The 14044-nt window shown below is 36.3% G+C and overlaps 1 protein-coding gene across 1 annotated transcript in view; it reads left to right on the plus strand.

Moving 5' to 3' along the window:
- celsr1b (cadherin EGF LAG seven-pass G-type receptor 1b) overlaps window positions 1–14044 on the plus strand; it is a 74742-nt gene that overhangs the window by 22858 nt on the left and 37840 nt on the right. The window contains exons 3-5 of the mRNA XM_073868728.1: window positions 4203–4425; window positions 8541–8656; window positions 10695–10783. Of these exons, the coding sequence (XP_073724829.1) occupies window positions 4203–4425; window positions 8541–8656; window positions 10695–10783 (428 nt within the window). The remainder of the gene's footprint in view (window positions 1–4202; window positions 4426–8540; window positions 8657–10694; window positions 10784–14044) is intronic.

Here is a 14044-nt window from a genome sequence, read left to right on the forward strand (position 1 = left end):
TAAATAGTATTAACTCTGACTGCATGTTAATACATAAATTCATAGATATAGAATTATTAAGTTAGAGACAAATGTAATGCCTAGAGTAAGGCACTATCTTTGTAAAACTGCTTTTAAAAAAACATAAGTACTAACTCTGAGATTTTAAGCATTTCTATGTTACCCCAAAAGCTAATAAATGAATGGCAAAAACAACTGTTACAACACTGCTTATTCAATGTACAATAAACAGATAATAATAATAATGTTACTAAATTCTGAACAAAAAATGTAATTCAAAATAGTATTGTATCGTGATGCGCATCGTATCGGGACCTTTGTATCGGGATACGTATCGTACCGCGAAATTGTTGGCGATACACAGCCCTAGTTTCTATGGTCTTCTAATTGATTTCTAGGGTGTTTTACAGGGTTGCTAGGATTTTTTTATTTGATTGCTAGGGTGTTCTTATGTGGTTGCTAGGGTACGTTGATTAATTGCTATGCTGTTTTTATGTGGTTGCTAGGGTCTTTTAATTGATTTCTATGGGGTTTATGCAACCTGATCTCACAAATTTCTTTTATAGTGACAGAATATTTTGCTCATTTATCCTTGTCATTGTCACGGATCTCTGCATTTTTCTGTGCCCGTATCACAGGCTTTCTCTTCCGTGTCAGTTTTGAAGTATCGGTTACTCCATTGTTTTTCCTATTTTCTTACAATTTTTGCGTGGGTTTGGGGTTAGAACGACTTTCTGTAACAAAAAATGACATCCTAACCCAAACCCAACTCTAACACTAAGGTCAGGCGACAGTTGTTTAAAAATCTAGAAAAATAGTATAAACCAATAGTTAAAGTGACATCCTAACCCAAACTTCAAATCTAACCCCAAACCCACACAAAAATGGTTTAAAAATAGGAAAAACAATTGAGTTACCAGTACGTGAAACTGACACGGGAAAGAAAGTCTGTGGTATGGGCACGGAAAAATTTGGAGATCTGTGACAATGACACAAATAAATTAGCAAAATATTCCGTCACTATACCACGGGACTTTGTGAGATCATGTTGGGTTTATGTGGTTGCTATGGTCTTCTGATTAGTTGCCAGGACAGATTTATGTGGTTGATAGGGGAGTTTATGTGGTTGATAGGGGAGTTTTATACGGTTGCTAGGGTATTCTAAATGGGTGCTAGGGTGTAATGGGTGGTTGGTAGATGGTTACTTTCATGAGTAGGTACTAAAATAAAAAATAAATTCAGTTGCTTAAAGAAATGTACAAAGGGGCTGTATGGTTCTAGCACATTAATTGATTCATCTTTTATAAGCATAATACAAAAATGTGAACGAGTTACACACCTACATTTAACTCTAACTATTAGGAATTTAATAAATTCCATTTACTAGCACAAGTAATAACACAGTTAAGAGTGTTTTGCTCAAATAGTTAACTCCAAATTGGGTGCAAATTGTCACCTTCTAATTAGCCTCTTAGTTTGGGGTCTGTCAAAAAGATTGGATCTACTTTTGTGGGAAGACATGACCTTGTGTAAGTTGACAACAGGAATGCTAGCCTGAGTCCCGCTTCAGTCCCGAGGTTCAAAGTTCCCGCTTTTGATCACTTACTTTGACAGCATCTGTCTCTCTGTGAGCTCGAGTTTCTGATCTACAGTAAAGAGCAGTGAACCTCTGCCCTCCGGTGCCCTCAGGTAGCATGTGGTCATAACTAGAGGTGTTGACAGTGGCCTCTGTAGTAGCTCTCATGAGTTTCTCTCATTACAAAGTAATGTATCCCTGTAATTCCTCTAAAATGAGGGATTATCTGACCGACATTTGGATCATTACCTCTTTGGAAGCTCTTTTGTGTGTCTCAGTAGACATAGTTCCTCTGGGCCCAGATCTTGTCAAGGTAATGTCAGAAACACAATAGCGTGCACACTGAGCTGGCGTGGAATCAGAGATACCGGATTACACGCGAAACAAGGAAAAATCCTTCAAGCAAACCTCAGATGTTTGTTCTGACGCATTTGTCAGCATAGTGATAGATTTTTGGGGTGATGTTATCACCTTGTTTCTTTTTTTACCACATAGTTTACATTCTCAGTGTAGCTCAGTGATATAGCATTGCGTTAAAGGAATAGTCTACTCATTTTCAATATTAAAATATGTTATTACCTTAACTAAGAATTGTTGATACATCCTTCTGTCATCTGTGTGCGTGCACGTAAGCGCTGGAGCGCGCTGCGACGCTTCGATAGCCTTTAGCTTAGCCCCATTCATTCAATGGTACCAATCAGAGATCAAGTTAGAAGTGACCAAACACATCAACGTTTTTCCTATTTAAGACGAGTAGTTATACGAGCAAGTTTGGTGGTACAAAATAAAACGTAGAGCTTTTCTAAGCGGATTTAAAAGAGGAACTATATTGTATGGCGTAATAGCACTTTTGGGAGTACTTCGACTCGGCGCAGTAACACCCTCCCTCTCCCATTATGAGAGGGAGAAGGGGAGCGGACTTTTCAGGCGAGTCGAAGTACTCCCAAAAGTGCTATTACGCCATAAAATATAGTATGGGGCTAAGCTAAATGCTATCGAAGCGTCGCAGCGCGCTCCAGCGTTTACGTGCACGCACACAGATGATAGAGGGATGTATCAACAATTCTTAGTTAAGGTAATAACATATTTTAATATTGAAAATGAGTAGACTATTCCTTTAACAGTGCAAAAAGTTAAGGGTTCGATCCCATGCAAGGTACATAATAATAAAACCTTTACCTTATAAGTCGCTTTGGAAAAAAATGATCTGCCAAATTCTTAAATTTAATGTGTTGTGCAATGTGATGATTTCTGTTATTTGGGCTTCAGAGTTTTAAGCGTATCCCACACACATCTATCTATCCATGCATAGTACATAGTATACAAACACCAGCACCATCTGCAAGTAAAGTAAAATTAGTTTGGCGAGTAAATGTCAAGTCGGCTAATTTTATTAGCAATGCAACATCACATGGTTTTAAGCTCCTTGTACACAAGTCTAAAAGTTTATCTTAGTCAAATTTGACCGATTAGAGCTGAGTTAACCCGAGTTAAAACCCCAACTCGAAGTCTTTTGCCGATCCCATTTCCCTCCACCCTTTCTTTTCTTCTCCTTACATACTGTCTATCAAATAAAGGCAAACATGGCCCAAAACATAACTTTTTTATAAGCATTTTTGTATGAGCTGCAGGTGACACAGTGACCTGTATTGCTTGCATCAAATATGCAAGGAAAATGTTTTATTTGTTTTAAATAAAATATAGATTTTTTGCAAGACACATTCATGCACATTTATAGGTAAAACATTTATAGGCAATAAATTTTCTCAGTTTACCCGCCTTTGGGAGATGCCCTGAACGCACGCATTCACACAGACAGACGCACAAAAGCAACACTGAGAACAAGATAATCAGGTTCATTTGACCTTTATCGCATCATTAAGCAAAGCTGTCATGTCTTTCATCCATTTGTTCATCTTGAAATTATCTTCAATTTGATCAAATGCTCATAACCGTTCTTTGCGAACACATCTGAAATCAAAGGACCCCTCTGGTAAACTTATAACAGTGTGAATGATGTCACTTTTGCTACAGGCATCTTCTAACAACGAGCCTTCGTGAGTTAACCGCAGATCTCATGTCCCCCTGCCAGGCTAGTGAAGCATAACAGGTGTCTTACAGACCACCAGGACATCTACATTGTTCTTCTGTTGCTTAGCTGTGGTTTTGTTGCTTTCGAGCATGAACAAAGGCTAGCAGGGGTCAGTGAACACAGCGGCCCGCCTGGACTCAGTAAGCGAAGAGGACACGCTGCTCAGTGGTCTCTAAAGCCTTCTCGTTTGAACAGAACTGTTGGCTATTGTGCTGTTTGGAGCGATTCTCGAATGATTGGGTTAAGAGGGGAACACGTTTTCGTGCAATCTAAAATTTCATTTGGTGGCTAAATTGTGCTTGTCATTAATATGTGCCAATTGAAATGCGAAATGTAGCATTCTAAACTAGTCTGTTGAAGAACACTGATGTTGAAGTATTGTTCCTGTAAAACTCATTACAGTGCATTGTCCCACAGACTTTTATTATAAGTTTATTACTGTAAATATGATGTATGCTTGTTTGTGCAAACTAAGGAACAAATCGAAATGATTCTGGCAATTGAGAACATCCTTTTAATGCTGTAATTCTCTAGGTGAGCGCTGTGAGGTGAACACCCGATCAGGACGCTGTGTAGCCGGGGTGTGTAAGAATGGAGGCAGGTGTGTGGATCTTCTGGTGGGGGGTTTCCTGTGCCAGTGTCCCGACGGCGAGTATGAAAAGCCCTATTGCGAGATGACCACACGCAGCTTCCCCGGCCAATCCTTCATTACCTTCAGAGGCCTGAGACAGAGATTTCACTTCACCCTCTCCTTCATGTGAGTCCTCCATTTATCATCCCTCCACTCCTTTATATACTTATGAGATTAGGAGCATCAACGTTTGATTTCACTCATTGATTTCAATCTTTGACATGACCTTACTCAGTCAATATATATCAAGGTTATATTTGGACAGAATGTTCTAAAGAATGGCTTTAGCTGGGTTTTTACAGACAGGGTCACATTATATACATACAGTATAGATTTTTTATATGAATAAATATTACCAAATTAACATTAATTTACTTCTGATTCATAGTAGTAACATTACCTCCTAAACTACAATACCCATGGTAAAATTGTCTAAGGGTAAACACCTGTTTGGCCTCCTCCACTTCCCCATAGACTTTGTATTACAGCATGTATTAATTACCATGTAAAAGATCAAGCAAATTATACAACATTTCATACCAGATATACAAGTTCCTCTCATGGAAAACATAAAAACAGGATGCCACGTGCGGCGAGGCAACTTTGTTCATATTTCCTGTCAGTTTGCCCCTTTGCCATGTGCTATCTGACACCTCTGCCTGCAAAGCTCCCAGGTGCCTTCATCACAGGGCCAAGCGAGAGAGATACCAGTGGATGGCAAACATCAGAGTGTCAGCTTTCCCTTTAGATCACTGCGTCATTACCTCCAGCTATGTCTCCTGGCACGCTTTATCACTTCATTTCCTTTTCCTCCACTCCCTATCTTTTTTAATCTTCTGTTATGACGTTGTCAACAATTATTGCCTGTGATATTAAAATGTTCCTGGGCTGCTATTCTGCCGTCGACTTGTGGATTAAAAATTCATATTAATTAAAAATGTAATCATAATTCATGGACTATAAGTGTCATGTATTTTTCTCCCATCCTTAAAGGGACACTCCACTTTTTTTTGAAAATTTGCTAATTTTCCAGCTCCTTTAGAGGTAAACATTTGATTTTTACCGTTTTTGAATCCATTCAGCTGATCTCCGGGTCTGGCTGTACCACTTTTAGCATAGCTTAGCATAATCCATTGAATCTGATTAGACCATTAGCATCGCGCTAAAAAATTAGCAAAGAGTTTCGATATTTTCCTATTTAAAAGTTGACTCTTCTGTAGTTACATACTAAGACCGACGAGAAATTAAAAGTTGTGATTTTCTAGACCGATATGGCTAGGAGCTATACTCTCATTCCAGCGTAATAATCAAATACTTTGCTGCCGTACCATGGCTGCAGGAGGCGCAATGATATTACGCAGCACCTGAAAGTAGTCCCCTTGGTAACTTTCAATAGCTGGGGACTATTTTCGGGCGCTGCGTAATATCATTGCACCTCCTGCACACACTGCAAAAAATGACTTTCTTACTTAGTATTTTTGTCTTGTTTTCAGTATAAATAATGTATCTAAAAATTCTTAAATGAAGATTAATTTTCTTGATGAGCAAAATGACATAATAAAAAAATATAGTTTTAAACAAAAAAAAAAAATATTTAAGTAAATTTGTGCTTACAACAAGCAAAAATATCTGCCAATGGAGTAAGAAAATTTTACTTGAATTAAGTGTTAAAGAAAAAAGAAATCTTATTTCACAATTTTTTTTCTCACCCCATTGGCAGATAATTTAGCTTGTTTTAAGGACAATTTCACTTAAATTGTATATTATTTGTCTTAAAACTAGACTTATTTACTTAGCTCATTTTGCTCATCAAGAAAAAGCATCTTAATTTAAGAATTTTTAGATATTTCTACTGAAAACAAGACAAAAATACTAAGTAAGAAAGTCATTTTTTGCAGTGTGCAGCCATGTTACGGCAGCAAAGTCTTTGATTATTACGCCTGAATGAGAGTATAGTTCCTATCCATATCTGCCTAGAAAATCACTACTTTTAATTTTTCCGTCAATTAATTTTACGTCTGTCTTATGCTGCGTTCCAGGCAACCTGTAACCCGTAACTCACGACTTCAAAACCACGACTCACGACTCTGAACTGGGAGTACATCGATCTTGTACGAGTTCACGGGTGGGAAGTCACAGGTTTGACTGCCGTTCCAGTGCACTTTCACCGGTAGAAGGTTGTAAAAACACGAATTACAGGCTACCTGGAACGCATAGGGTCGTGAGTCGTGGTTTCGAAGTCGCAACTCACGGGTTTAAAAACCTGCCTGGAACGCAGCATTAGTACACGATGTAACTACAGAAGAGTCAAGTTTTAAATAGGAAATAATATTGAAACTCTTTGGTCATTTTTGAGCGTGATGCTAATGGTCTAATCAGATTCAATGGATTATGCTAAGCTATGCTAAAATTGGTACCACCAGACCTGGAGATCAACTAAATGATTCCAAAATTGTCAAAATCAAATCAAATGTTTAACTCTAGGGGAACTGAAAAATGAGCCTATTTTCAAAAAAGTGAAGTGTCCCTTTAATATCAAATTTAACCAAAAAAGCTCTGTGGTACCTTCGAAACGTTGCTATATTTGAACATTGGCTCTTAACCAATGACATGAGTTCAATTCAGGGCTATAAGCTTGTCTGACCAATAGCAGAAAGGGAGTGTGTTCAGAAAACCTGTTTGAAAACAGGTTACTATATACTATATAGTAAGCGAAAAGCAGTAGGCGAAAAGCAGTAGGCCAAGCGACTAGTATGTCAAAATTCATAGCCTGCATCCCATGCCCTAAAAGTATTTACTGTTTTGCTATGGAAAAGTATGAACATTTGAGTACTTTAACAGAGATGAGACATACTAAATCTAATTTTGACAACTACTTAGAACTAATTGTATTCAAATTGGGACGCAGGGAAAGTATTTAAAAAACATTAGGCGAAAAGTACCCGGATGACCTGCTACTTCTAGCAAGATCCTAAATTTTTTTTTTTTTTTTTTGATGAACAAGGAGATGAGTTAAGCAACGAAGAAAAAGAAGATGCGTTGTTTTATTTAAAAATGTCAGAAAGCGGTAATGTGGCTCTATTTAAAGGAACAGTATGTAGGATTGTGGCCAAAACAGGTATTGCAATCACAAAACTTGTGGCTTAAACTGGTACTGCAATCACACAACTGGTGGCCAATACACAAAATGACAACATAAACATCAGTTGAGGGCTGCAACTACACTTTATAAATGACAATATCCTGGCCAGACCACTGTTGTCAGTGATATAAGTATTTGAAATGAAAATGATTTCTAAATGTCTAGTGACATATCAGGGCCATTTTATGATTAATTTATATAGATTTCTTACATACTGTTCCTTTAAATACAAATACATTAAAAAGCTGTCCCTTGTGGTTAAATTGCGCTAGTTTAACGTCATTCCGATTAATGACTAAGTTGTTATTATGATGACGTATGTCACGTGATGTATCAACCAGTGATGCGAGGGTCAATGTATAAACAACCCGCACCTGAGCAATGTTTTAACCGCGGGTGACCGCAGGCACCCGCTCTTTTTGGGTCAACCCGCACATCACTGGAATCAACATGGCGAATGTAGTACAACTGAATTCATTCATACTGTCCATACACATACTATATAGGACCTACTGTTTCTACGATCGATAAGTAGGTACTTCATCTAATTCACAGTATGCGATTTCGGCCACAGGGAATGTTTTAAAGCTACGATAATTCACTTTTTGCAGCTTTATCGCCATCTCTGTTTGAAACATAAAATTGCAGGTTACTTAAAGGCGGAGTGCACAATGTTTGAAAGCCTATGTTGATATTTGAAATCACCTACCCCAATAGAATCTGGACCTTCTTTTGATAGACCCGCCCCACACATACGCAACCCAGGCAAGGATGACGGTTAGTAGACACGCCCCTTACTGCTGATTGGCTACAAGTGTTATATCCGCCTTTAACATACTTATTTTTACGTTTCCCACGAAATCTGACCCTGACCTTAAAAAAAATCAGCTCACATTATTATAAGCATATTGCTTTGAATTCTGGTATGATAAGGACATTTTTTTATGTACTTGCCCAATAAATTTATGTTCATTTAAACGAAAGTAACATTTTATTATCATGGCTTTTTACAAAACCACAATTTCCATTTTGAGCATACCAAGAAGTTATAAACAAGTTAATTATGATACATTATTAAAATAATATTTTAATTCCATAGGTTTGCTACCAGGCAGAGAAACGCATTGCTGCTGTATAACGGCAGATTTAATGAACGCCATGATTTTATTGCTATTGAAATTGTGGAGGAGCAAATTCAGCTGACCTTCTCTGCTGGTGAGTAGTTGACTTCAATCTCGTGAAACATAACATTTGCTACCATATTTAAAGAGTGACCCAGATTTTAGTTTACAAGTACAGACTGCAGAATATTTGCCCTCGTTTTTGGGTGTAATATGTGAAACATCAGCGTGCATGCAGCATTCAGAGCTCAGCCAAAGGAAGCAGGTGGCCAAAGAGCAATGAAACACACTTCCTCTGTCTACCTGTTCCTTTGTTTTGCCAAACCTCACACTTCAACAAGAGTTGATATCTAGTCAGAGTGCGTAAAATGCCACCTCCTGTTTCTGTAAACGGTCAGAATATTTTCCAAAGAAAATATAAGTGGAATTTATCCCAAGTGTATCCCAGTACAGTATAAGCAGATGCGTCTTACTGCAACATTGAAGGTCAGCAAGTCCACATTAGATGAGAATAAAGACAGTGAAAGGCATTTCCTATACTGTCCTGGAATGTTAAACTGCTAACAACACAGTGTTTCTGGTAAATGATGAACTCCAGAGGTCAACTATCCCAGATCTCCAGCCACCACTGAACGTAATTAAGTCTGAGAGAGATATAAACAACTAAAATATTTTACAGTGCATGCTGGGAAGTCATGGGAGGTCCTGACATGTCATTATCTCTGTAATGATTTACTTACTGTGACCACTGGACTGGAAAAATGTTGCACATATTAAAATCTTCCTTGTGTGCTTACCAAATGTTAGTTTGGAATTAGTTTTGTGGGGTTTTAGAAGACTATTGTATATATATCAGGGGTCTCAAACTCAAACTTTCTAAGACAGACATTTCATCGAGGGGCCGCAAAGCTATTTTAACGTTAAAAAAAGTACTATATTTCTGTAAATGTCATGTTTATTTTCTACTATTTATTGTATAATAATACTAGACTTCCTGTATAAATTTATAAACCATTATAAAAAAATTACCACCTCTAAGTGTTTCTGTTTTTATTTATTTTGGATTGTTTTCAGTCATAGTATTGACTTCATTATGTTTTTTGTTATTTCAGTTTTTATAAATTTTCTATTATATGTGGAAAAATATTAATAAGTGAAATTGATCCTAAAAATTTTTAATGGGTAGTCAATGTTACATAAGCTAGTTGGACAGAAAAAAAATAATACTGCTCTGTGTGTAATTAAATAGTAAGCTACATAATAATATATTATACTTCATTATATATAGCATTATATCGCATGGTGACAATGATATGATTGACGCGAGGTTAAATTGAGGAATTAAAATCCGATCATGCATTTCGTTATCCTCGACATCACGGAGCGCGTGGCTCATGGCTGCGTAGCAACAGGTGACGCGGCCCACGCCACGGAGCGCAACTTCTGCTCCCGAGCACTTTGGAAAGTAATGCTTTGACTCGTTTTAACGCGTTGTTAGACGCGACATGTGAACGAACCCTTAAACGTTTAAAACAAAAATCTAACAAATATAAAACAAAGTGAATAAAAAATGTTTCTGCGGGCCAGATTATGCTATACTTTTGAAAGGTGAGGGGGAGGGCGGGCCGCCGGAGTTTGAGACCACTGATATATATATATATATATATATATATATATATATATATATATATATATATATATATATATATATATATATATATATATATATATATATATATATATATATATATATATATATGGTCTCTTTGTTAAGATACAATCAGAAAATGCAGAAATAAATAAATAACATTTAAAGTGCACATTTTTTACTTTTTAAGCCAAAAAAGAAGAAAATTGTGCTAACGTCAGATTAGAGCGATCTTAACCACATGTGAACCCAAAGTTGACTATAAAAGTTGTCACACAAAGTGACTATTTGATTTTTGAGAGAGAGCCTCTAGTGTTGGAGATATGAACAGGTCGACAACTTACCTATGTGACAAGTTACCCCGCTCTCCACTACTGTGTATTGGTTGTTTTTTACACATTTCCATTTTTCTTTATCAGATTAGCACTATCAAAATTACTCTTGGACGTCACCTGTTATCCAAGTTTCCTCTTTACTGTTTTAGGAGAATCTAAAACCACAGTGACTCCGTTTGTAGCTGGTGGGGTTAGTGATGGTCAGTGGCACACAGTTCATCTACATTACTACAACAAGGTAAGCCAATGAATGAGCAGGGTGGTAAACACTGCCACCCAGCCCATAATACTAAAAATAGTTTTTAGTGGCAGGATCAATTTTACATTTGGTCCCTCCACAGTTTTAATCATTTGGTTATGGAATGGAGATAATATATATTCGGAAAGTCAAAGTATTTCTTTATTTATTTATTCAAATGTGTCTTAAAAATGTACAGTGATAAAAATAAGTATTTGAACACCCTACTATTTTGCAAGTTCTCCCACTTAGAAATCATGGAGGGGTCTGAAATTGTCGTCGTAGGTGCATGTCTACTGTGAGAGACATAATAATAAAAAAATCCAGAAATCACAATATATGATTTTTAAACTATTAATTTGTATGATACAGCTGCAAATAAGTATTTGAACACCTGTCTATCAGCTAGAATTCTGACCCTCAAAGACCTCTTAGTCTGCCTTTAAAATGTCCACCTCCACTCCATTTATTATCCTAAATTAGATGCACCTGTTTGAGGTCGTTAGCTGCATATAGACACCTGTCCACCCCATACAATCAGTAACAATCCAACTACTAACATGGCCAAGACCAAAGAGCTGTCCAAAGACAAAAATAGCAACTAGTTTTCAGAGTTTGCTGCAGCAAATATAAAACCTCTCACCTGTATTAAACAGGCATTTTGTTTAAATGCATTAAGTTACCATGAACCTCTCCTTGTGTTCCTAAATGACCCCATAGTAACCTCAATAAACATACTCCCTATCCCATAGTCATATAGCTTTTATTTAAGTACATTCACAGTATTATAAGCTTTAGAAGTAATCTCACTGAAGACTCTTCAAAAGAATCATATATCCCTGAGGGATGACAGTCAACATGCTCTGTCTTTTTCTTTGATATATTTTTCTGTTTTAAACCTCCACCCAACTTGCAAAGAACAGATAAAAGGCCAAAAAGGTTTAACATTCCCATTATAAGCATTAAGGATTTGCTGAATGGTTAAAACAATTATATGGTTAAAAACAATATAGCTTGTATGTATAAAGCATGTACCGTAAGGTAATATTGTTCTGCTTTCTCCATTGTGGTCAAACAACTTAACAGTTTCGCATACAACACATTATCTACTTAGCTGCTACTTAGTCTGTGTTTTGTATCACTTTGTGATCCTTGCCTTTTCAATAAATATTTAATATCCGTTTATATACGTATCATCAATTTGTTATAGGCGTAGTGCACAGTCAAAGGGCCTGGCTCAAATATATCTGATATGTCAGCCAGTAGATTGATTGAATAATAAAACAGACCTTAAAGGCATCTATTTGAAATCGATTGCATATAGTGCATATAGTGGTGGCTCTTTTGTGTTGGTAGCAGCAACCCCCTTAACCCCTTATGTAAAGACCTCAAGTTCAAATAGTCTGATTAGGAATGGAGACAATAGTGAACCCCCTGGTGGGTTAATCTGGGGCTACAATGGCGCACTGGGAGTCTATCATAGTGCCAGATGGCACATGCTTTGTTTCGGATAAAACACTTGGGCCTGTTATTTGAAATCTTTATAATATGGTTTTTATTTCATGAAGTTTCACTCCATCTGGAGCGTTGTTTGTATGATAAGATCAAGTAAGCTGTGCTAAAGCTCTGATGTAATACATTTGTAAGTTTGTAACACAGTAAAATCCATCTCTGTTTGGATGTCAGAATATTTTCTATAACAAGATTTGGTTGAAATATCCACTGTGCTGTATTGTAAAAAAAATAAATAGATAAATGTGACCCTGGATAAAGTCTTATAATGTGATTTTAGTCATTGATTTTACATTACGTCAAATCTTTGAAATAGCCTTACCCAGTTAATATTAAAGATATCAAGGTTATATTTACACACAATGTTCTTTACATTATGTAAGAAAGCAGTAAATCACAAAAAATGCCCCAAAAGCACGTTTGCTGGTCTATGTGTTGCTGTCTATATACTGTGGCTAAAAATGACTAAAGATACCTTTTGAAAAGGTCCTAATATGTACAATTTTGGTGCAGATATGTACGTTTTGAGTTCCAAAAATGTCTCTTTAAGGTATAAATGAAGAGTTTGGTTTTAGAACACAATAAATCCATTTTTACTCATTTCTGTAAAAACATGTTTTCTATACCAAGAAAGTTACAAGATGAAAACCACTCTTTTCTGTTACAAACTTTCACATAGCATCTGTAGGTTATAATAACATAAAAAATTCAAATCCATAATTTGATTGTCAAAGATTTATTATAAAATCGAATATTTTTTACGCAAAATGCAGTTTTGAAGTTTTTTTTTTCAAAATGCAATAAATCTATTTAATCAATATATAAATGTGGATTCATCTTTGCCGTGTTATATTCATTTAGTTGACTAGTGGTATACTAGTTTAAAAAAATAAACATTAATGGCATTTAAAAAAACACTTACTTTGTCATATTAAAAACACCGTCATTGCTGCTGTCATCCTTGGAACGTTGTCGCTGAACTTTTTTGACAGCAATCAGCTGTAAAATGTTTGGTCCTGCTCGATTTTCATTGACTTTGAGTAAAATAAGTTTTGGATCCAAACTCTTCAAATATGTGACCCTGCACCACAAAACCTGTCATAAGTCTCACAGGTATATTTTTAGCACACTGTATCGGTCAAAATAATTTTTTTAATGCCAGAAATCATTAGAATATTAAGTAAAGATCATGTTCCATGACGATATCTTGTAAATTATGTAAAAATGTATTTATTAGTATTATGTGTTGCTACAGTGATATTTTAATTTTTGTGCACCTTCAGATTTTTAAATAGCTGGCCAAATATTGTCCTATCCTTACATACATCAATGGAAAGCTTATTTATTCAGCTTTCAAATTATATATAAATCTCTATTAAAAAAAACATTTACCATTATGGTTTTGTGGTCCAGTGTCACGTCAAGTGTACTTTTTGAAAGGGTACCACAGTGAGCTTTATACCTTTATTTCCTGAGTGTATTAATATTCCCATTTCTGCCCTCCAGAACAATAAATTTTGTCATATTTTTTCCAATTTAAAATTTACCTCAGCCTGTATGGAAATGAAAAATGTTTATCCACAGGGATCCACACGACATTGTTTTAAATTGTGAGACAAAGAACTGATGAGTTACAAGGTTGAAGGTTAATAACAGTCATCGAGATTTGTGTGTAAGCTTGTTCCTGAGGGCATCGAGCTTGTCAGCGAGCTCATTTCTGTTGTCGGAGACAGCGAAAGCGAGAACGTG

This window comes from Misgurnus anguillicaudatus, chromosome 6 (genome assembly GCF_027580225.2).
Source record: "Misgurnus anguillicaudatus chromosome 6, ASM2758022v2, whole genome shotgun sequence".
NCBI lineage: Eukaryota > Metazoa > Chordata > Actinopteri > Cypriniformes > Cobitidae > Misgurnus > Misgurnus anguillicaudatus.